Source organism: Pyxicephalus adspersus, chromosome Z, assembly GCF_032062135.1.
Source record: "Pyxicephalus adspersus chromosome Z, UCB_Pads_2.0, whole genome shotgun sequence".
In the NCBI taxonomy this organism is placed as follows: domain Eukaryota; kingdom Metazoa; phylum Chordata; class Amphibia; order Anura; family Pyxicephalidae; genus Pyxicephalus; species Pyxicephalus adspersus.
In genome coordinates, this window is record NC_092871.1 from 86,270,396 (window position 1) to 86,295,175 (window position 24,780).

Sequence of the window (24,780 nt, forward strand, 5' to 3'; positions counted from 1 at the left end):
AGTTCACAAAAAGGACATTGTGGAATTGGAGAGAGTGCAGAGAAGGGCAACTAAACTAATAAAAGGAATGGAGGAGCTCCGCTATGAGGAGAGATTAGCTGAACTGAATCTATTCTCCCTCCCGTATAAGGGGGGATATGATCACCCTGTATAAATATATAAATGGTCTGTATAGAGAACTCTCTTCCCAATTATTCACTGAGATCATTACAAAGAACAAGGGGGCGCTCTTTGAATCTGGAGGAAAAAAAGTTTAACTACCCTAGCGTTCTAATTCTGTCCGTAATTTCATGCCAAAAAGTGTTACATTGTTTTGCATGGAATTTCTTTTTACATTGTAGGCTTATAATTCTTAGGCATAACTCACCGAAATATGTCCAATATGTAATAATAAACTTTCAATAAAAAAAAAAAATACAAAAATACAAAAAGGTGCATAAAAAATAAATAAATAAATATATATATAATGTATATATATAAAAATAATAATATTTCTTTGTATTGCACTCAATAGTTTTTTTTGCATTGAATCCAATGCAAAATTATTAGAATTTCCTGCTACCTCCCGCAAGATCCAATGCATGCACGGACTGACATCACCGGGAAACCCCGGAGAACGTCTCTGCAGTCGTCGGGGGATCGGAGAAGGAGGATACCGCCCAAGGTTCTGGACGGACAAGCAGGATGCGGGAGGATGCCAAAGGAACTAGGCAAGTGGGGTTTTTTGTTTTTAGCGACCCCAAGTGTGACTCGGGATTACCACTTTTTGCAAGTAATATCATCCCCGAGTCACACTCAGGAATATTGCTAGGGAGGTTAAGCTCCGGATAAGGAAGGGATTCTTCACTGTAAGGTGTGAAAATGTGGAATCGGCTCCCTCAGGAAGTAGTTTCACCAAATTCCATAGATTGCTTTAAGAAAAAGCTGGATGATATCTAGAAGCACAGAATATAACTGGGGGTTAAGGATTTATAGAAAAGATAACAGAGACTGCTGATCCAGGGAACATCCGATTGCCTCATGGGATCAGGAAGGAATTCTTTCCCGTTGAAGCAAATTGTACCCGGGGTTTTTTTGCCTCCTCTGAACCAACTATGTCCATAGGGTTTATAATATCTGGGATATGTGTATTTCCCTAGCGGTTGAACTTGATGGACATACGTGTTTTTCATCCTAACCTACTATGTAACGATGATGTGCAATATCACTAGCTACATGCTTGTTTCAGCCCAGGTAGAAGGAGAACAATGAAGCCCATACTTCTCAGATAAGAAAGGTCCCCTTTATCCCCCCGTAACAAAAGACAATTGCGGTGGCAATATAATAAGAGTTTATTTCACAAAACATGAAAAGTTAGAACATATTTACATAGCAAAGGTTCATAAAGAGAACCCTAAGGATAGAAGTGTGGGGTGACCACGTGTTGCCTCTGAGTGTCATCCCCATCTCTGGCTTCATTACCTAGCAGTAGGAAAGCCAGGGATCAGGATGACAGCTCAGGGGCCACACCCTAAAAGAACATAAAAATGAATAAACACAGTGGGCCACCAGGGGGCGCAGAGCTCTGATACAGAACTGAATCCGCCATTCACAAAGTGTAAAAAATCACTAAGCGGCTCCATAACGGAGAAAACAGATACACCAACCAAAGTACAGGCTGTCCGAATGCAGGGGGGGCCCCATCAGACCGCAGGGCTCACCAAGTATACATAGGGGCCCCAGAGAGCAATAAAAACCCAGCAGGGCTTAGCTGGATATATATTTTAAGAGGCACCCCAGACATGTGATTGGTTATTTTGGGTTGTGACCCCTCAATGACTCCAGAGCAATGAATCGTTCTACTCGTTGTCACTGTCACTGTCACCATGAAGGGATGCAAAGTCCTCGCTGTCCTCATCCTCAGATAACGGGACCTGGTGCAGTACACTGGGCCCATGGCGCTCCTCCTCCTCGTCATCCTCATCCTCTTCCTCTGACAACTCGTAACCCCCTATGCTGCTGTAACTGGTGTCCCGGGTGTTGGATTTAGGGTCAGGTCCTTCATAACTTCCATAACTGCAAAATGCAATCAAAACATTTCTCAGTACAGTAAAAAGGGTAAAATCTGCAATATTGGAGGGGGGGGGGGAGACAACAGACCACAATACCATAACAGTACACACACAAATATATACCTTCTATATCATACCAGTACACACACAAATATATACCTTCTATACAAGTTTTTTTTTTTTAATACTACAATTGTATCAATGACAGTATTAAAAAGGAGTCATCCTGTTTGGCTGTTGCCAGGGCTGACGAGGTGTCTATCAGGGGGTGTGGCTCCGAGAGTGTGCTTCTATTACCAGGGGTGAGGGTATGAGAAGGTGTCTATCAGAAGGTGTTACTCAGAGGGTGTGCATCTGTTACCAAGGGTGAGGGAGTGTGGCTCTGAGGGGTAATAATAAATTAGGATAAATCATTTGTACTTTACCTTATGTTACTGTCCTCCATTCCTTGTGAGGTTTCCATCCCCTCCCCATAGGACATCATACTCTCATCATTCTCCATCCCCATCCTGGTGTTCTCTTGCATCATGTGAGGTTGTTTGGGTCGGATTCCTCCGGATTCAATGTCAGAGTCACTGCCGCTTTCACTCAGCTGGATGGCTGCAGAGATAATAAGACAGGGGTGAGCATGTGATGACACGTGTAATGACACCCCAATCATCGCCCCTTTTCTACAATCATCCCCATACGAGGAACATGGCTTCCACTTGGTACAGACATGGTTGACTTACATGAAAAGGGATTATCTCCTTCCTCATCACTTCCTTCATCATCATCTTCACCATCCGACATCAATAGATCTTCATACAGGACACTGGCCTGTGGCTGCTGTACTGCGCTCTCCTCCTCCTCTGCCAAATCGCCATCCACATCCTCCACTTCCTACAATCGGGATAGATGTACGAGATGAAGATGAACCCAAACTATTCATTAACTAGTAGTCATCTATTCTAACTAGTTCTCATCAGGGCTGACTTACAGGAGCCGGAGTCTTTGGTTTGCCATCATCCTCTTCTTCAAATCCTTCGATATCAACATCGGAGTCATCTTCACCCAGACGTCCTCGTCCTAATCTCATCTACAAATACAAACCATAGGAAACCATCAGGAAAACTGCAGAAAAATTAGCGACCCTGTGCTGAATATCCAGCGCTATGATATGATAGAACCCAGGAAAAATGTCTGTGGTCAAATGACTATCGCAGGTCTATGAGATCTAGTACACCCCATTCCATCACCATGGACATTATTATGGAGTCCCCCCCTCCTTCCATGGACATTAACATAGAGTCACCCACCCATCCATGGACATTAACATAGAGTCCCCCACCCATCTATGGACATTAACATGGAGTCCCCCCTCCCTTCATGAACATTAATATGAAGCACAGACTTCGCCATATTTCAGTGCTCACTACAAGTATTGGAGACTTGAGATGCCGGCAATGCAACCTGAACCTATGAATGACCAGAAATCCTTCACAGGGACTTGCATGTCTGTCGGCCATTATCAGCTATAGATCTTGAAAATGACATTTATTGAATATTTTGTATATATTACCAAGCTCCTCTTTCCCAGTGAGGCCGTCGCTGCCTCTGTGGCAGACATGTTGCTTTCATCCTGGTACAGAGAAGCCTCCCGGGACATGCTGAGCGAAGTGTTGGTGTCATAATAGTCCGGAGGCTGAAAAGAATTAAATCACACAATTTAGCTTGTAAGCCCTTGAATGGGCAGATGTCCTGACAGAGTGGCTCTGAGGGCCCCCAATAATATCCCCCAAATATCAGAAATTTCCCAACAGAACCAGAACTCAGGGAATATTGATTTGATCACATTCAGGATGTGAATTCCTTTATTTTCTATGGATTAGTCCACAATGACAGGAAGACTGTCCAGTGTCAGTAAATTGGGACTGTATAGTACCTGACCCCTCTCACTTGTAACCTACCTGTGGGGTGTAAGGTCCAGGAGTCATTGGTTCCAAGCTCTCCAGATCAGCCTCATCCAGAGCAGCCTCCTTAGCGGTGGAGATGTCCTTTTCTAGCTGTGTCAGGTGCTCATCGTACTGGTAAAATAAGAGGAGAAGGACCATTAGTCACAGCCGGAGCCAATTCCAGGGACCTTAAATGTTAACGGAACCCTCTTACCTCTGCCAGAGTCTGACTACAAATATTTACAATCTCCTGCGCCGTTTTACTGTACTGACTGTCTGTCCCTGTGTGAGGAATGAAGAGAAAATTATGTTATATGACAGACTACAGCGATGAGAGGGGCTTACAAAGCCATTTCCCAGATCTTAAAAGATTCATTTGAACAAAAGACGACAGGTAAACAACCCCAAATGCTTGGGGTGGTATGTGAAACAAACAATGGGTATGGGGCTGGTTCGCCACTTATTTACAGGATTCTTGGGATTACTAAAGAGAAATCGCCCAACTGACATATGAGTGACCTTGTCAGTACCTGGACCTCCATTCCTCACTTTCATTGCACAAGAACAGCAGCAAATGATTTGCATTGGGTTGTCTGTATATCTGGGGGCCACACACTCATAATATGGGTCAGTGACCAGAGCAGCATCTGCTTTTAACTCACCGTTATACTTAATGCTGTTTGTATAGATCAGATTGACATCGGCGCAGAAGCTTTCCCGATTCTGATACTTGTGCTTAGAAATATTCTAGAAAGGAAGAATTTCAAACATTTATTATACAATAAGATACAATGGAGTCATAGAAGTGATCACAAAACAAAAAAAAAAAAAAAAAAAAAAAATTTGACCCTCTTACCTGGCGAATGGTCTCCAGATCCATTGGGTTGACAATGACCTTATAGTAGTCAGGAACAAACTTTTTGTTGACAGGGAGGTGGAAGGGCCATGACTGTGGACAATTCAAGAAAAATAATGTGAGACCTTTATAGGGCAATATTGACATGAACAAAATATATTGAATATGAATGTATAGACACACATGTCTGTAAGGGCCCAACTTCAGCCCCCCCCCCCCTACAATGCACAGATCCATCACTGATGTTACATGTGTCCCCAGAATCGAGTTCCCTAAAAAGGCCGATAGGAGACACAGATGGATCATATAGACACCTCTATTGATTCACTTCATTGGGATTCTGTGTGAAATCTCGTTAAGCATTTTCTCTTTTGATGGGTTCAGAAATCAGTAATTCAGACAAGAGGTAAGAGAAGAGGAACTCACATCTGGCACCGCCATCATCTTCTGTGTCACTATATTGTCCAGGATAAAGGAGAAGGCCACTTGATCGTCATCATCCAGCAAGGGATTAATGGCTTTCTCCAGCCTGGCAAGCTTGTCCTCTTTCTGTAATGCCAAAGACACAAAGAATTAATCAGAATGATGATATAATACACACGGGCTGCATTATTATATCCTAGGCCTACACAACAACCTACCCCTGTAAAAAAGGACATCGATGGGGAAGCGATGGTTGCTGACTAGAATACACCTAATGCCAACAACCAGAAACTTATGCCAAACTGTCCCCCTATCCCACATGCAGTTGTAGGTGAAGTGATTCCTAGTAGGTGAACTCTAATCACCATGTACACTTCCACTAACAAAAATGTGTAAACTACACAGTGGCACCAAGAATGATGACCTGGCCAGATAACATAGCAGGCAGGGCACAGGCTGTGACTGCCATTATACACAGCAGTGCTGTACAGCCACTTCAGGCAGGGTAATGTGGCAGCAATTCATCACAATAACTAGGAAAAAGAGATCTGCAACCAGCAATTTAATCTTCAGTCTCTAGCTATTGGTCAGCAAAGTTGTTGCTGCTCCATGCTATGCTGTAATGTTCTCTGCTTCAGCCACCAAGGTGATTGCACAGCAATAGCTGCAGGAAAACTTATTGCTGAGATAAAATGCTGCACAATCACCTGAATTAAAAAAAAAAGTTATTGATCTCCCTAGAAATAATTTACAATTATACAGTGGATCACTGTGACTACATTGGAGACGCGACCCCTACTGTCAGCACCATAATGTGCAGGAGGTAGGGTGCAGCTCTGGCACCATGTTAGCTATGAAGAAATCCATCGCTGACTCCAGAAATAAAGGGGGCGTGTCCACCTTTTTTAAGAATTTAAAACCCTATAAATGAATAGTAGTAGAAAGGACAAGTTTCCTTTAAAACCTTATAGAAAATACATAACAGCAACATGGCCTAACAAACAAAAAGCTTCTGCACCATGATTGTTTTATTGTTAGTATTGTAAACGTTCAGTGTGTGCACAATGATAATGTCAGTACCAGGATGTGGTCTCCCACATCCTATAACTCTTCAGTCACAAGGTACTGCATGTATACTTTCATTTCAGTAATGGTGACCTTATGAATGTGTCCTTTGTACTTCCCCACACATGATGACAGGAGGTGTGCAGGTTCCTATACGTGTCACTTGCTTAGAGTTAGGGAAATGTGACATTTATTGGGAGGTCTGACAATTGGTCATTGCCTTTGTGTCTGTAGAATTGTAATATTCAAGCTTTTGCACCTCTGAGCCCACTATGGACCATAGATTTGCACACTTCATCTACGGGCTGAAGCTGTGGATATCATTTTAAGCAAATATTTTATATAGATTATATTATTGGGAACAAAGACTTCTTTGTGCACCTTTTATGTTATGCTGATGGCTTTGCCTTGTTATTTACTAATGTTCTTCCCCTTGTTCCCTGTATTATACGTGTAGTAATAGACAACTCTCACCTCTCTTAGTTTCTCATCACACAAGTCCAACATGGCCTGACTGATCTGTGTCAGGGAGTGCTTGGGACCTACAATTAGAAGATTTGATTAGGATTTGTCACATTATCATTACACCCACAGCTAATACAGATCTCCAGCATTCTCACCATTATATAGTATGCTGTTCTTTACAATCAATTCCACCTGTTCACGGAACTCCTCACGGGATGGGTACATCCGCTTGCGCACATTTTCCCGTAATGTTTGCAGATCCATCGGATTGGTCACAATTTTGTAGTAATCCTTCACAACCTTGGCATTGACAGGGCTATGGAAAGGATATGTCTAGGGGAAAAATTACAAAATGTGAGCATTTGTGCTGACAATAGTTTAATAAATACAATACATTATGGAAGTACTTCGCTGATTTCCTCCACAGACCTTTAGTAAATCCACACCACACATTTAGTAAATCACTACTTACATTTGACATATCTCTCATGTCATTAATGATGGATTCCAGGACAGAAGACAGAGTGACCATGGGATCCGTCCTTCTGCGATGTATGGATTTATGGGGCCGCTAAAACAGACATGATTTTATAATTTATTAGTGGTAATTCAACTGAAAAGCGAAGTGAAAAATTATATTTCATTGTGAAAAAATGGGGGATTAAAAATGTATTCTATAGTCTAAAGTAAGTAAATATCAGTCTCCCATTCTGCAGCATTGTGTCAGCTGTCTGAAGCTTTGTATCTTAAAGCCAGGGGTTCAGCAACAAAACCCAGGACACGAAGCACCCAGCGTGAGGTACCTAGAAAATGCCTTACCTGGGGCAGACTGCCTAATATATATTAGGATGATTCTCTATTTCCATCTGCTGGTTGCTGCATTGTACCTGCAGCTGTGAACTAAAGACAAACACCTGGCTGGTACTTACATTGAGGTAGTCGCAGTGCACGGTGCTTCCCACTCGTCTCTTCTTCTTCTGTGGCAGCTGCTGCTTAGGGAACTTCAAGACCAGAGATTTTCTTCTGACCTCGTCAGCACTATACAGCATGGGAAAGGGTGGGATTGAGAATGCATAGAGGAGAGAGTTACTGTATTATGATATATATATAAAAACTAAATAAAATAAAATCTGAACTGACTGAATATGGAAAGGACCTACACTGCAGTGGTGCATAGTACAGAGGTGGGCAGTAAGCACAGAGGTGGGTGTTGGTGCAGTGCTAATCAAAATTAGTGAGTGCACGAAAAAGAGGTGGTAAGAAAGAAGGGTGAAGGGTGGCTGACTTTACTTTGGAGATAAGTAAAGCGTACTGTGTAAAGGCAGTGGTTTCTCTGCAGCAATCTAACAAACCACCTGTGCCTTTTTACAGCTACAGTGCACAAATTAGCAGGGAGTTGGAACAGTGCTGATTGGAGAGCAGTAGCTAAACAAGGTGTATGTCAGACTGCTACAGAGAGATTGCTGCTCTCATACAATATGGCGACCCTTTGCTGTACTTTTAGGCGGTTCAGAAGATACCATAGCGAACAATGGATGCTTATTTTTGGCTAAACTCGTTCATGGCAGAGGAACCGTGAAAACAGTGCACAGGTTTCCATGGAAAAAAACAATTCTTACCTTTCAATCAGCTGTTTGCCCAGAACAATCTTGGTTCCTTCAACTTTAATTAGCTCCTCATTGTCATTGTGTATTACTGTTTTCTCAAGCTCTTCTTCCTGCTCCTCTGTCATGGCCACTGGATTGGATGGAGGGGCATTCGTCTGGTAGTAGAGGGGGCAGAACTTATTGGTTCTCATGTGTCCGATCGCTCCACAAGCACCACATTTTAGCTTTAGGGAGAAAGAAAAACATTTAACATATAGGAAACCCACAATGTTCTGTATGGAAACCTTTATCATAAAAATACAAATTTAACCACAAAACAGCTAAAAGGAGACCTGAATTTTCTGCACAAACTCTTAAATGTCTTCTCCCTCTGCCAGCCTGTGATTGGACAGTAAAAAGAGAAGGAGAAGGCTAACCAGCTCATTTAAATCTGTTTTCTCGTCATGTTAAGCACACCCGCTTTTGCTGGGTCTTTCTCTCCTAGCTTTAGCCATGAAGTACTGGTACCTAGCTGTTATACACACTTTATATTGAATATAGAGCTGCCTCCTGGTATTCAACGCTAAATATGACCCAGGTTTGAAACTCAAGACAGTGTAGAGTTCAGAAGCACTCTGGGTGCTTGGATAATGTAGCTTCAACAAAACCTTAAATGTTACCTTCAGATCTGGCCGTTCCCTCATCTTCTTGGGCTTCTTCTCGGGAGGACCTCGAAGCTTCTCCTTTTCCTGATTGCGCTTCAATCTGCGGAGCTGCTCCTGGATTCGTCGCCTTTCTTTTCTCATTTCTTCACGATGTTGTTCATCAAACAGAGCAAACTTCCGGCTGAAACACAGAAATGACAATGTCAGATGATGCCGACCCAAGCACAATGCATCCCATTGCCCAGACACCGGGATTACTCACATAAACTCATCGTCTTTGGTAGTGCGAATTCGGCTGTAGGCATCAATAACAGCAGGTTTGCGCACCGTCTCACACCGAACATATTCTTTACCATCTTCATCTCTAAATGTGCGGTAAATCTTCAGTCGGCGACCGCTCGCTGCAGAATTTAAACTGGTCACAGATGCTGTGTCATCATCTTTGTGGGAACCTCCAGAAGCAGCTGAGCCTGTGGCTATAAAGAAAGGTTATTACCAAAAACTGCAGCAAGTTAGAACCCAACAATTTTCCTGGTTCAAGGATGTCCATCATCATTTAGCTTCTCATTTCCCAGCCTGACTGTCCCTGGCCCACACTTGTCATGTATTAGATTTCAGATCTTTCAATCGTGCAGGTTCAGAATCACATGTAGGCATTTCATAGAGCCGTCTGCATGAAAGCATAGCCTGCTTAGCAATGCCAACTTTTCTGGACTAACATCAAAAAGTTAAAGACTCTCAGGGAAGCACAGACTATGTAATGAAAGTGGAAATGTTTAATTTATTAACTATTAGCATATTGCTAAGGAGGGAGAAAGGAACTAGGATGCAGTTAGAGATGTTAGGGTGGTGAAAATACTCACAAAATCCTTTTCTGTCCTTCTTGTCCTTTCGACTCCTCTCCTTGTCAGTACCGCTGTCTTCCCCCATTAACATCCTCTGCAGCTCCTTCCTCTCTTGTTCTTCTCGCTCCCGGGACAGTTGGGAGCTCGTCTTTTTGTTCTGCAGCATATTCTCAATGTTCTTCCCCATTTCCTCAAAGTCACTGTCTTCTGCAGAACTACTGTCTGTGTCTGTGGACAAAACCTCTGCAGACTCCAATACCCTGAATAGGGAAAAAAAGAAATCAGAGGGGGTTAAAGAGAAACATTTTGTATTTTCTTCAAGATGTCCGGGACAAATAATTGTTTTCAGAACTATAGTTTTCCCTTTTCATTTAATAATGTAAATTTTAAAGTATAAAAAAGGCTTTTAACCATGTGGTCTACTTCTGAAAATGCTACATGTGCCTAATGTCTGAGCTTTTATGCCACAGCCTGGAATAACCTCACTCTGTATGAATGTGTGAAATCTTTATCTGTATGATTGTATGAGGTCAGCTAATGAGACAGTACTGAACCAAAGCATCCATCATGGACAGCTCCGTGCCCTTAATGTGACAATGTTTCTTATAAAACAGACAGAAATTAAACATACAGGGGGCATAAGAATTTCTACCTTTTGGAGATTTTAGTTCCTCACCAAAGCTACTATCTGAATCAGAGACTCTTCTAAAATTTACATTCCAATCTATTGAAAATGAATTTATTGGATTATAAAATATCATACTTGTTTTGCAGATCAAATATTCGCTGGCATTCCTCTTTATATCTCTCCTGGTGTTCAGCCACTGAGAATCTTGAACCTCTGGCAAATTTACTCATGGGACCTTCCCCAGAACGTGCTTGTTCTGTAGACATCGTTCTTACAACATCAATGACTTCCCATCGAGATAACTTCTTGATCTGGAACAAAAAAAAACAAAATACAAGGAGCTTTATTAGCACTGTTTTTTTAGAATACCTGATGCTCTTGCAACTAATAATCACCTGTATTCCAAAAAGAAGAAGTGTAACATCTCAAAGAATATTCCAATACTGACCTATACAAAATCCAGCCCAGGCCCCCTTTCCATATGGCTGTCCATAACAATGTGCCTACTTTACTCTTCATTGTACACTATTATTTTTATTATTATTATTATTATTATTAATAAACAGGATTTATATAGCGCCAACATATTACACTATCTTTTACACTATCTTGTACCTATCTTTTAAATAAGGATTTGGACACATTTATTTTTCAACGAATGTTCAAAGGCTTGAAAGAAAAGTGCTGCATGCAAGCACCTTAACAGGACACAGCTCAATCCAAGACTGCAAACTGTAATTTTCATTGCTTAATTACAGTAAATGGGACTGTACTAAGCTGCATCTGAGGTGCATTTGTCAAATGCAGGAAAACAACATCCAAGGACATGAGCCCTGAAACTATTAATAAATTTAGCTTGAATATTAATATTACACAGTATTTATATAGTGCCAACAGACTACACAGCTTTGTACAATGTCCATAGTCATGTGACTAGCTGTCCCTCAAAGGAGCTCACAATCTAATGTCCCTACCATAGCCATATGTAATTAATACAGTCTATGGTCAATTTTTGAGGAAGCCAAATACCTAACTGCATGTTTTTGGAATGTGGGAGAAAACCAGAATACCCGGAGGAAACCCAAAAAAACACAGGGAGAACCTGCAAACTCCATGCAGATAGCGTCCTGGCTGGGATTCCAACCTGGGACCCAGCGCTGCAAAGGCCAGAGTGCTAACCACTGAGCCACCATACTGCCCACAGCTCTACATAAATCATTCCAGCACTTTAACTTCCTTATGCGCTCACCTCCTCCTCAGGGACTCCAAATTTTCTCAGCAGTTGTTTGGCATTTTTCAAAGAAAGTCTACGCAGATCAGCATCAGTTCCAGTCACAGTTTTCTTCACTGGCTGGGGTTCTTTATCATCTTGCTGTAGAAAAAAAAAAAAAAAAATCTAATTTAGTAAGATTTTCAAGCGTTAGGTGTGCTGCATATATTTTGATCCCATACAACATACACAGCATGCCATTATTAAAGTGTATATACAACCAAATATTTTACTTTGGACAGTGTAGGTACGAACCTTCTGCTGTGTTGGCTTGTTTGGAATCTTCACATAGGAGAAGCCTTCCCCACATCCTGTGGGGTCTGCAACTCCTGTCACCTCCAGCAAACATTTCCCTTTCATTGCTGCAATGAATGCTCTTGTAGTGTTCCAAGGAGCTGTCCTGACCTAGAGGGATTCAGAATATTGTGTTATAAGACAAGGAGCAGGACGGTCTGTTATTAGACCAGGAACAGTTAAGAACATAGAAAAAGTGAGGACAGTCTGTAATAAGACAAGCAGCAGGTCTGATCAGGACAATCTTACAAGACAGAACAATCTATTATGAGAAAAGAAGCAAACCTGATATAGGGAGAATCAGTTTTAAAATAGACATTCAAATAAAAAGATCAGACCATGCCCAGGCACTAACCTCGTCATCTATCTTCATTTGAAAATCTTCTTCGTTTTCTTCCTCTGGAGCAAAAAAGGACTTTTCTCCATAGCCAGCATCCTGCAAGAAATATAATTTGTAAATGTATCTGTGAAGCATAAAAGTTAGATGATGATCTATAAACTGCACGGATCGGCACAGAAATGGCTGACCTTTAATCTCTGTTCTGCAGCAAGCATACTATAATATGCGCAGCATTGTTCAGGTGACACCATTGCTCGAATTTCTTCTTCCGTCGGTAAACGGAAATCTGGCTTCAACACCCACCAATTAGAGTCCATTCCTGTGACGAGGAGAAATCAACCACAAAGGCAATGTACAGAGGGTTAGAATAGAATTTATTATACAGAAAGGTTTAGTTGCACCCAGAACTAAATGTTTATTTTGTAATATAAAGAGTTTAAATAAGCAGTAAGTGTTAAAAATGAAAATACAATAAAAGTCTAAAATATTTCACTTCTCTTTAAACCTTTTCTGATATATCAATAAATCTGGGATCGCTAGACAAAATTAAGCAGGGCCATTTAAAGTAAAACTCGAGTTATACGAAAGGATTCTCCTCGCAGAAGGGGAAGACACTCATTTCTTTTATTATTTTTTGTTTAGATTGTATCTTTACTATACTTTCACATTTAAACAATTTGTAAACAATGCAAAGCAAGCAGATTGCTGAGGGAAAATGGGGTTTTTGGAAGTGCTGGAGTGTTCTGTAGTTTTGTGCCATGATGCACATGTTCATTTCTAAAGCACAATCTTACCTGTCCTTTTAAAATCAGCGCAAAGCTTCAGCCTTTTCCTGATACTGCTTTCTGAATGGGAAGGAAAAGCCTTCTTAATGTCCTCCATACGAATTCTACGGGGTCTATCCTTGCTTTTCCAAAAAAGCCGGTATATGAAAACCTGGAAAAGGTTAAATTAGGGGAATGTTAGACATGTTTGTAAATTGAGCGCTCCGCACAAGTTCGTCCCATCAGGGACAGGCCACATACCTGCAGGAAGTCACGGATGTGGGTGTTCGCCCGTTTAGAGTTGGGTCCTGGAACCTCAAAGAGGGGACATTGTTGACCCACCACAAAAATATCCACCACATCACGTATGTAGTAGCCTTGACGGGTACGGATAACCAGGAAGTCAGTTTCAGGAATCTTATGTAAATATATTGGGGATCTAAATAGGTTGTTTTCAAATGCCTAAAGAATAAAAATACAAGATTGTTATAGTAAATGGTTAAAAAAAGACAGAAAACCCAAAGTTTAACTCCAGACAAAACAACTAAATACAGATCAGAGATTTGCTTCTTTCTCTATGCAGTCCTGATACTTACTCTGCTCAGCCACACTGAATAAAGATGATAGAAAAAGAAAAAACATTTTTTTTTTTTTTTTAAATCTAAGCTTTGGAGAAAATGTATCCACATTAACTGCTGTGGCTCTGTTTACATTGGGCTGTCTACCCGATTTCACATGGTATTGTTTCCTACTAAAGAATTTATATAGGGAATGGGGAGCAAAGTAGCCCAGTAGGACTCTTTAAATTATATAAACTGAATAATCTTACCTGTAATAACTGTCCAGGATGTAGAGAGCCAAGGAATGGCGAGGTGTGACAATACACAGTCTCTCCATATTTGCAGTCTGGGGCTCCAGGGTCTTTTCCTGGTTTCTATGAATAAACAAATGTTACAAAACGATAAAAAAGGCCCCTAAAGATTACCAGCAAAGTTATCAGCATGGTCCTGCAGCCCTTACCCTTTTGTAATAGTTTTTTATTTTAGTTGCCATGCCAACTTGCATCATTAATGGCGGATTTTCTTCACTGTACTCGGCCAGAATGAGGTCTCCATCTTTGCCGGTGAGATCCTGTGAAGTACGCATGAAAAACATCTCTCCACCTCCAGACGCTTGACGCTCCTGTTCCCTCATCTGAAAGGTAAAAATTTACATAAATAAGCTGAAGTAAAACATTCAGATGTGTAATCAGACCATACACTATGATAGTAGCCACCACAGACCAAGGAAGAACTGTTAATCTGTGCAAAGTGCACCCCAGAAGTATCCCAAATGCAGCATCAATAGCAATGTAAAACCAAAAGCTCAGGGCTCAAAGCTAAAACAGCAAAGGGTCAACTTGGGGTACAGTATAGCAAAACAGAACTAAAGATTAGGAACATTAGAGGCCAATGACTTACAGACACAGATCATGGAATGCAATCCATTATTAGAACCCAATATGTTTAACAGTACCAAGCCCTGAAGAGGAGAACCCCTTGAATCCAAAATGTGTTGGTTTAACAAAGTCTGAAATTGATGAATCTGAACTTAAAACATTTTGCTTTTGGTCCTTGCACACTGGGTCCCTATTTGAATAGTGGGAAAACCACATAAAAAAAATAATTCTCTCTACATTGTTTCAGACTTGGCTGGGGACTCCTAATGCTATCAGGGTCCGGTACATCATGTCTTTCATCTATCACTGCTTTAAGAGATCTGGCACCCCCCGAACCTTCCTCTTACTATAAGAGATCCCGCACCCTTAGCTAACCATAGGAGATCTGGCAACTCCCCCTAAACCTTCCTCCTACCAGAAGGGATTCAGCAACCACGCAGCTTCTCCTTACTATATGAGATCTGGCACCCCTTGCACCTTCCTCCTACTATAAGAGATCCGGCACCCCCTCACCTTCCCCCAACTATAAGAGATCCAACACCCCACACCTTCCTTCTACAAAGAGAAGACCTTCTTTCTGTTAAAAGAGATGCAGTACCCCACAACCCTTTTTTTTACTATTTGGGTTACAGTACCATCGAAACCAAAGCCTGTTTGCTGCTCTCCCTGCAACATTTTATCTAACAACACCGATCCCCCCCAAACACAACTAGATCTGTCGGACTGGTGTGTGAATGAATTGGTTATTTGATTGGTTCTTCCATGAAAGGGAAACTTACTTTTGCCTTCTTCTTGATGTGTTTAAGTAAAGATTGAACCGAGTGTGGTCCAGGCTGGGACAGAGCCCCAAATGAGTATTTCTTCAGCTGGGGACGATGGAATTGTCTGAGCTTCATAGAACCCATGTGTGTAGGGAAGAATGGCTGTCTGAGCTCCACGGCTGGAATAGAATGCTGGAAGAGGTGAAAAAGAAAACAGATTATCCAAAAATCAAGCTGGAAAATCACAACAGATGAGCTATTTTACAGCAATGTTCATTCTAACCCTCTAGAATATTAAGCTCTCTGTCTCTATTTTTTACCTTCTGGGTCAACTCCCAGATTTTAGAGCTTGGTGTATCACCCCAAAGACAATACCCCAAATACTGCTAAAAAAAATACCTGGATTATGTTTCCTCCAAACGTTCCCCGCAAGCCCTGCTGTTTAGGGTAGTAAAATTCATCATTTGATAGATTCCATGGGTCCTTGACCTCTGGCTGGGACATGTTCTTCAAAAGAGAAAAAGAAAATAACAAGATTGATAGATTTGAACTTCAAATATTTTTGCTATTTTCTTTAGAAATTTAAATATTATTGTCTTCAGGGGACTTTTTATAAAACAGGGAAACTGACAATTGTTGAAACATTCACAGGTGGTGAATCAATTACTTTCACTGAGCCACAAGTAAATGGACTCCTCACCAGAGCGTGTGAATGTCAGATTCTCGGTTTTATAAAAAGGCACCTTAAAGTAAGTAAAAACTGAGAAAAAACACATCACTCACCTGCTGTGGCTCTTCTTTAATTACTCCTGTTTTACCCAATAGTATCCTACTTTTCTTTAAAGAGGACTCCTTCTTACTTTCTTTAGAAGGTGAATTTGATGTGGTTTCCTCTTTTTCATCTGGAATTTCTGTAAGGTTAACAAGAAAAGATTTGAGAAGGTTTGCATTTACCCGATTCAGTGTTTTTTTCAGGGATGTAAATAATACGTCTCTATTTATGGATTGAAAGAAAACTGATAGTCTCCAGGGCCACAGCCTAAACAGTGCCTTGACTGGGACAAATATAATTTGCTATGGAAGGGAGGTGGGTGCAAATCTGCATGATGCACTCTCACTTGTATTAGAACATTATATTCATAACATTGGTTGGGAGCTGGCAAGGGAGCATTCCCCTGGCACATCACATGTGTGTATATATATGTATAAATACTAAATAATCATACACTGTATATATACACACACGTATACAGACCACATACCTAGGATAATATTTTCATCGTTGGGATCCAGGGTCAAGACCGGAGGCTCTAGTATTCTGTCCATAGCTTGGTCATCCCAGATTATGTTGTTTTCCCACCGTCCATAGACAAGCTCCTCATTATCAATGGGAAAAATGGAAAACCATGGGCGATCCTCTTCTATGGAAGCTGGATATGAGAAAAAAAATTACTTGTACATTGATTATTTGGACATGTGTTACTGACTATAATGAACAATAAGTGACATCTAAAGACCCCTTTTTCTTTTTGTATGATAATATACCATATAAAACACAACCATCCTTTCTTACTTTTTTATTATTAACCCTAAATTTCCTGGCACTAAGTTGGGAGGGAATAATGAAAGATACAAACAAATAAGAAATGCCTCATCCTACCAATCAGTAATTGGGAAGGAGTGAAAGTAATTGTACCCAACAACTAAACTGATAAGCTACAAGCTTGGCATCCAGGACTGAAAATGCTACAACTTAGGGATTGACGTCACCATATTGCAGGAAGGGGAAAGCCAACAGTTCTATGTTATGTTCTCAACTGCAATCCAACTCAAAGCAGCCATACTTGTTCTTAATATTATTAACAAGCTGATACTTACTTTGCTGCTCAGGAGGATGCTTCTCCTTTCCTTTGGGTGACATGAGGTTTCCGGATAAACTTGGTTTTTGTATAAGAGGTGTTGGAATATTTAGAAGTGATCCAGTGCGATTAAGTCCTACACAAAGATTCCAGAGAATTAGAGGATAATCCCTGCATACAGCAGAGCCCATGATGAAAACACTGATAATCATAAATTAGCTCACAGATACATTGATAATTGCAGAGACTGAGATAGGAATATGGGTGATGGGAATATGGATGACAACATCAATCATTGTTATGGAAACATGGATGATTCTATTGATAATTGCTGTGATGGTAATATGGACGATGTACCTTGCTGGGCATTATATGCCGTGGCGTTTCTGGTCATACTGGAAGGAAGCCAGCCGGCCAAGCTAGCTCTTTGTGTCTTCGTTACTTTGTGTTTCACATCCTCCCCATTCCAGATGACGTCGTCTTCCCACTGGAGTTGTGTCACCATCAAGAAATGTTCATCCTGAAACTGGTTTTCTGTGTTTTCTTCTGTGGGCTCCGGTTTCTTAAATAGATCAGAACCCAAATAAATTTTAAATTTACAAAAATACTTTTAATAAGCACTGTATCAAAAGCCTATTAAAACACCAATGACCTTGTGTTTTATCTAATGCACTACTTGACTCCTTTCCTCCTAGGTACAGTAGTGCCAGGGTGACAACGCAGCAGTGCTTTCCATAGCACAGAGAAGTGAGTGGGGTGACCTTTTAAATTAAGTGCATCTGCAATAGTTGGGCTGGCAATATTGCCAGGTATTTTATCCAATGGGACATACAATAAGAAATAAGAAATCATACTGACATCCACCAATATTTTTACATTTTGTATTGTATTATATTATATATATATATTGTCTATATTAAACACTCACACATATCTCTATTTCATCCACCTTTTCTTCTTCTTCTTCTTCATTATTTTCCTTAAGCCTAAAGCCATAGTCAAATCCACTGCCGTCTTCTGATACTCCAAGCATATCATACCACAGCTGTGCCGGGCCGTACCGCCATTCTGCAATTTTCGGCTTTGTGTCTGCCACCTTATCAGTATCCCCAGTGGACTGACAGAACTTGGACTCCACAGGAGCCATCATGGTGATCTGCATGAAGGATAATACTGGTCTCAGGTCATACATATATCACAAATACAAAGTTTGATTGGGATTACAGGAATTTATTTGAAGATAAACTGTCACTGGTCCAATGCCCCATCATAATTTCATATATATTGTTCTTATACGTTCTTCGTCCATAGACTGCAATGCTGTAACTGGCTGCAGGGTGGGAGAGGTGGCAATACTCAGACTTAGGGTCTATGTGGGTAGTGTACACAAGATCAGGGCTTCCTGCGAATACTAAAAATTATATCAGATGCTCACCTCATCATCAGAAAGGCATTGCTCAGGTGGGGGAGGTGGTGCGAATTCATACTCCCAGCAAGATTTCTTCTCTGTTGATGCCTCTGTTTCTTCTTCTTTCATTTGTGATTCCTGTGACAGTTCCCGATGCTTCTTCCTTCTCTTCCTGCGAGCACTGCGCCAAACTGACAGCACGTTCTTACCAGGACCAAACAGGCGGAGGAAGCGCAACACCTGCCAAGAAATTCACCAGTACATAGTAAGAATGAAAAAAATAAATTTCTCAGATGTGTCCCCAGGGGATATGTTGCTCCCAGAGAATTTAAATTATCAACTGCTTAATACAACTCAACATATGAACCATGAGCTATCTGTCCTAAAGTCTGTCCTAGACCTACACTAGAAAACATGTAGAAGATTTCTCACTATACATGTGACTGGCACTCAGTCTTGAAGACTGGCTGCTCAGACGATAGTCTGAAGTCCATAGTGAAGGCAGGAGGGCTGTGTGGTAAATATACTTGGTATTGACAGCCCTAGTGGCAAAGAACGTTAGAACGACCAAAGAAAGACTTGGTTTAATACTTCTTTCTTTCTCAGCGATTCGGAAAAGGCCTGTGTGAAGACATCATTATAAAATACTATTATTATCATTACGATTACTGGTAAATGGAGTCTCATTATAGTCCCCTCTTCAATGGAGACAAGCAATATACCCATTGATTCTGGGTATAGGTGAGCAGGTAACATCTTGACATTATGCAGTACCAGAGCCTAACAGCCAATCGCCAAGCCTGAAATGTAAAGTCACCAAGCATGTGTAAATCACATATGATCTGACACTGTGCTACAGAAAGGTGGAGGAGAGAATTTAAAAATGTAAAACTTTCCATAGATAACTTTGCTGCAAGTACCTTTCCAGGTCTGAATTCTGGGAAAAGCTCAGTCACGCTGGGCAGTAGTTTGGTGGCATCTCGCTGCATTATTCCAGCCAAGGGTAAGGTTAGCTTTCGTTCTTTGCCTTCACCCTTTACTCGTTCCTGTGGTCCTATCTCTGATTCTGAATCTGAAGAGCTGCTGAAGTCCACTTTGTCCACATTAGCCGACGAGGGGGCAATGATAGAAGGTAATATGATTCCATCTCCGTCTTCAGAGACTAAAACAAAATGTAAACACAACATAATTACTCATACACAAAAATCACAGATGGGTTTGTACAGCTTCCTGAACATGAATCAGCATCACCTACAGCAGTGGTCATCCAACACTGAATATTTAAAACACAATTCTTTTCAATGACACCAAGAATGAGGTGCAATATCTCCCACTGACATCCAAAGTTGTGCATTATTCCTCCTGCCACTGACATCATGCACTAACTCATTTACCCCCACTAACCACTGAGCCGGGGCAATAAATACTCCCACTGTGCACAGTCTGCTCCCCCTTAAGTTTGAAGCACAGTAAGCTTATGTTTGTATTGTGGGCATAGAAGTGGGAGAGGGTGCCATGTCCCATTACAAGTACCCATTTTCATCAGCTATAAACTTCATTATTTGAGAACTCCGTATATAAATCCCCACCAGTGGCTTGGATACAGTCACCCCTGTGCTACCCCTTCCTGAAAACATCTTCCCTTTACAGTGCTGACTACCTCCCTTCCAGTATGAGTGCTGCTGTGCCATGGGGTCACTCAGAAAGGCTTATTTGTAATGTTTGAAAACATGTAAGATTTCCGTGTTTATTCCAAAACACCTAACAACCAGTAGCCAATTACCTGTGGATGCTACTCCTTTGTCCTCATCCTTTTTAATTGATACTGGTGGAGGTGGTGGAGGTGGCATAAGCTTAGAATCGATGTCTTCACAATCTGCATCATAATCGTCGTCATCATCATCTTTATAGACAAAAAAAAGTTAGATACAAATCATCCAATGAATGTCTTTATACATGCATCTAAAGTCCAACTTTAGGATAAGGATTTCTATTAGCCTCCAACCCTTCTTCCTCCGTCACGTTCCCAGGGTGTCAGACAATCCAGATCAGTGTTTCCCAACCCGGGTTCCTCCAAAGTTTGCTCGGGGTTCCTTGAGCAATCAGCAATTTGTGTGTCTCAGGTCAGTTTAACCCCCCCCCCCTCCCCCAGCGGTAATTCCGAGTGGGGGGGGGGGGGGATCTTACATGCAAATAGAGGTATTCCCGAGTCACACTTGGGGTAACCTAAAAAAAAACAAAAAAAAAAAAAACACTTACCTTGCTCTGTTGTTGTCCCCCGTCGTCCTGCTGGTCTCCGCAGGTCCTGTGGATACGTCCGTCTTCTTTGATCCTCAGTCGCGCAATGCAGAGACGTTCTCCGGGGTTTCCGGGTGACGTCGGTGCATGCGTCGGTGCAGGTGGAACGGCAGGAAATTCAAAAAATTTTGGACTGGATTCAATACAAACTAGCTGTATTGAGTCCAATACAAAGAAATGTTCATATAATATATATATAATTATATTATACATGCTACTGTACACTTACATTACATGTTCAATTTTTTTTTTTTTAAGATTTATGTGTTTTTAATTTAAAGTTTATTATTTTAATTTAATAAATTTTGGACATATTTCAGTGAGTTATGTCTAAGAAGTATAGCCTACAATGTGAAATAATTTTTCATGCAAAAAAAAAAAAAGAAACGCTTTTTGCATGAAAATTTGAACGGAATTAAAACGCTAGAGAGGTTAAGTGACACCAATAATCTTTTTGGCTATCTGTAAGGGTGACATTCTTCCTAATGGTCAGCAATGTAAGAGGAATTCTTCCCACTGACCCCCACACTAATATACTGTGTATTGTGGATATATAAATTATAGCAGGGGGCCCTGAAGACCCGAAAGTTATTTCCAGGGTTCCTCCATGTTATAAAAATAACTGATCCAGATGATCTGTCACTGAAGCAGCAAATAAAGCAGACAAAAACCTCTATGAACCCCCACAGGCCTTCTCATTGGAAGAATAAAGGGCTGCCATTGCTGTCTTCCTCTAAAAAATTTGGGGGCCAATTGGCTTCAATACTCTGAGTCAATGACAATGAATATGTATAAAGAACAGTAAATAAAGCACTGGATGTGAGGAGCGTGTCCTGGGTCAGTGATCAGCAGTATAATAACAGACAGGTAGGTAGGTAGGTAGGTAGTGTTTTCACAAGGAGGGGTCAGCACTTGCAGCCTCCATGTTTACTTTACACTCTCTGTAGTGACCTCTTACCTGTCCTTCGAGAGAGACTGAGATTCCCCATCGCCTGTCTGTACCTCCGCGATTCATCTTCAGCCACTTCATTAATATCCGAATAATCAACGGCATCGTCTGTGCTCTTCACCCAACCTACAAAACAAAGATGTCACTCTGACCCTCCATGCTGCCCCAGCTATTGTCCCGTCCATGCTCAGACATCACATAAAAGTGACAACAGATCAGGAAGGAGAGGAATCAATGCATTTCATATGAGGATGAATACCATCATCATCCAAGGTGAGCCCTTCTGTTTCCGCAGATTCATCCACACTGGATGTGATTTCCGTGATGAGACTTCCCAGGCCCAGCGCTCCCAGACCGGCCAAGTGCTTCTTGGACTCCTAATAGAAAGAAGAAAGCAAATCATGAGAACGACAGATAATACAAAATTAATTATCATAGGGCCACGAAAAGATTCATTTCTGCAAAGATACAAGTGAATAAATTGACTGAACAGAACAATCCACGGTTGGCCTGCAGAAAGTGACAATTCTGGGAGCGTGGATCTCCCGTGTCACCTGCAGGGCTCTGTGCTCCTCCAATCCCCATATCACTAAACTCCTGCATTGTGTCCTGTAGGGGGGGAAGGAGAAGGAGCAGGGAAAAGTTGCCTTGAGACTTAGCTCTGATGAGGTCATTGGCCACTTTAGTAAGGGATGTTTCAGTGGAATGGGCAGCTCTAAAACCAGACTGGAGGAGGTCAAGGAGAGAGTTGGTGCTCAGGTAATGGGTGAGTCTTTTGTAGACAAGGCGTTCAAGGAGTTTGGAGACATATGGGGGAAGGGGGCAGGATGGTAGTTAGAGGGTAGGGAGGGGTCCAGAATTGAGAATTATGGCATGTATGATAATAATAATAATTTGCATGTATGAAATTTGAGGGGTTCCAGAGGGAGTCATTTGAAACCTCTATTCAGGTTCTATCCTGAACTCCATTTCTTCCTGTTTGTTGTCACCAGAACAGGAAATGGGATGAAATCTCTCCCCGGAGGTGTGACCCCTTTTCTGGCTTAGCAGGGATAGGCTAACTGTCAGGGTAATGTGACGGGGGTGGGGTAACCCTCCAGGGGGCAGAATCTCTGTTGTTACATCACAATGATGGTGCCGGCCTTCCTGGTGAGGCTCCATAGACACAGACAGGTAGTCCCGGTTATCCTGGCCCCGGGGACACCCATCTCACAGAGCCCTCAGGCTTTGCTGGGCCTTTGTTTTGCTGCATCTGCAATGAATTTTACCCTGGACGTTTATCAGAACTTTATTTAATTTCATATCCTGAGATGCTCAGTGTCCCCAGTGGTGTGTCCCCAGTGGTGTGCCCTCTTCCTGCACTGTATTGGGGACACGGATGTTTGCAGGGAGCGGAGCACACAGCCATCCTCCGGGGGGCCCCAGCCATCCTCCGGGGGGCCCCAGCCATCCTCCGGGGGGCCCCAGCCATCCCCTCCCCAGCACTCACCTTGTCCAGCACACAATCATCCTCCAGCTGTCCGTCCTCATTGATATTTCCGAACAGAAAGCCGGCCAGAGAAAAAGGCCGCTCCTCATCACTCTCCGAGTCCGACATGGCTGAGAGCAAACAGGAAACCGGAAGCCCAACCGCAATCCCGCTCTGTGGAACGCAAACACTTCCGCTTCCGGGAGACAGAAACAGGAGGAAAGGCAGAGGAGAAGGGCCCCATGGGTGAGGGGGGGAATTGGGGAAAGTGGCCCCATGGGTGAAGGAGAGAGGGGCCCCTTAGGTGGGGGGGGGGGGGATAGAGATAGGGCTTATTTGAGTGAGGAGAGATATGGAGAGGGGCCCTATAGAGTGGGGTAGAGATGGGGGAGGGGCACTTTAGGGTGGAGCAGAGATGGAGTTAAGGGGAGGGGCCATATAGGGTGGGGTAGAGATGGGAGGGAGGGGCCTTATTGGGTGGGGTAGAGATGGAAGTAGGGGGAGGGGCCTTATAGGGTGGGGTAGAGATGGAGCTAAGGGGAGGGGCCCTATAGGGTGAGGTAGAGATGGTGGTAGAGGGAGGGGCCCTATAGGGTGGGGTAGAGATAGATAGGGGGAGGGGCCCTAAAGGGTGGGGTAGAGATGGATCTAGGGGGAGGGGCCCTCTAGGGTGGGGTAGAGATGGAGTTAGGGGAGAGGCCCTATAGGGTGAGGTAGAGATGGATCTAGGGGGAGGGCCCTATAGGGTGGGGTAGAGATGGTGGTAGAGGGAGGGGCCCTAAAGGGTGGGGTAGAGATGGATCTAGGGGGAGGGGCCCTCTAGGGTGGGGTAGAGATGGATCTAGGGGGAGGGGCCCTCTAGGGTGGGGTAGAGATGGAGTTAGGGGAGAGGCCCTATAGGGCGAGGTAGAGATGGATCTAGGGGGAGGGTCCTATAGGGTGGGGCAAAGATGTAGGTAGGGAGAGGGGCCCTAAAGGGGATGGAGGGGGGGTAGAGATGGAGGTAGTGGTAGGGACCCTATGGGTTGGGGTAGAGATGGAGGTAGGGGGAGGGGCCCTATAGGATAGGTTGTCACTAAAATGAATGTGTTAACCATCAACTTGTAATCTCTATAAGAAGACCTTAAAATGGTGACAACACGGAAATGATAGGGAAGGGAGGGACAAACAGATAATTGTCACCTGCCTGCCCAGTTCCTGGTTTTATTCCTTCTATTGCTGTCCTCCCTCTTCCCCCTGTCCTAGGCCTGGCACTGTGGCTGTGGGTTCCTCATGGGCGGTCCTATAAGTTCCTGTCCATCTGAATAACTTTGATGTGTCCCCCTTCAGCACTGCCTCCTGGTCTATGAGAGATGCCTGGACTAGAGATCCAATATCCTGGCTTCAGTGAACCTAATGAGGGCCCTCAGACCA

At 42.5% G+C, this 24,780-nt stretch overlaps 1 protein-coding gene across 1 annotated transcript; it reads right to left on the bottom strand.

Annotated features, from left to right (window-relative positions):
- Nucleotides 1-1,313: 1,313 nt before the first annotated feature.
- TAF1 (TATA-box binding protein associated factor 1) lies at nucleotides 1,314-23,518 on the bottom strand. The gene is made up of 40 exons (XM_072429628.1): nucleotides 23,389-23,518; nucleotides 22,159-22,276; nucleotides 21,909-22,025; nucleotides 20,436-20,555; nucleotides 19,573-19,814; nucleotides 18,680-18,892; nucleotides 18,173-18,400; nucleotides 17,602-17,806; nucleotides 17,264-17,380; nucleotides 16,648-16,815; nucleotides 16,169-16,296; nucleotides 15,785-15,892; nucleotides 15,404-15,577; nucleotides 14,207-14,380; nucleotides 14,016-14,120; nucleotides 13,448-13,648; nucleotides 13,217-13,358; nucleotides 12,611-12,741; nucleotides 12,438-12,518; nucleotides 12,044-12,193; nucleotides 11,768-11,890; nucleotides 10,654-10,829; nucleotides 9,909-10,150; nucleotides 9,308-9,521; nucleotides 9,061-9,226; nucleotides 8,414-8,625; nucleotides 7,724-7,832; nucleotides 7,267-7,365; nucleotides 6,950-7,127; nucleotides 6,804-6,871; nucleotides 5,268-5,390; nucleotides 4,842-4,934; nucleotides 4,648-4,732; nucleotides 4,200-4,267; nucleotides 4,001-4,117; nucleotides 3,613-3,735; nucleotides 3,031-3,129; nucleotides 2,783-2,933; nucleotides 2,477-2,651; nucleotides 1,314-2,055 (listed from the first exon to the last, which is right to left on the bottom strand). The coding sequence occupies exons 1-40, from the start codon at nucleotides 23,494-23,496 to the stop codon at nucleotides 1,839-1,841; spliced, it is 5,868 nt and encodes a 1,955-aa protein (XP_072285729.1). The 5' UTR covers nucleotides 23,497-23,518; the 3' UTR covers nucleotides 1,314-1,838.
- Between the last annotated feature and the right edge of the window lie 1,262 nt (nucleotides 23,519-24,780).

What these genes read in the sequence shown, in the direction of transcription:
- TAF1 (XM_072429628.1), bottom strand. Translation starts at nt 23,496, where the DNA reads ATGTCGGACTCGGAGAGTGATGAGGAGCGGCCTTTTTCTCTGGCCGGC. An exon ending in TTGGAGGAAACATAATCCAG is followed by an intron (nt 15,578 to 15,784) that starts GTATTTTTTTTA and finishes CACCTCTTCCAG; the next exon opens with CATTCTATTCCAGCCGTGGA. An exon ending in ACATCAAGAAGAAGGCAAAA is followed by an intron (nt 14,381 to 15,403) that starts GTAAGTTTCCCT and finishes TTTACCTTTCAG; the next exon opens with ATGAGGGAACAGGAGCGTCA.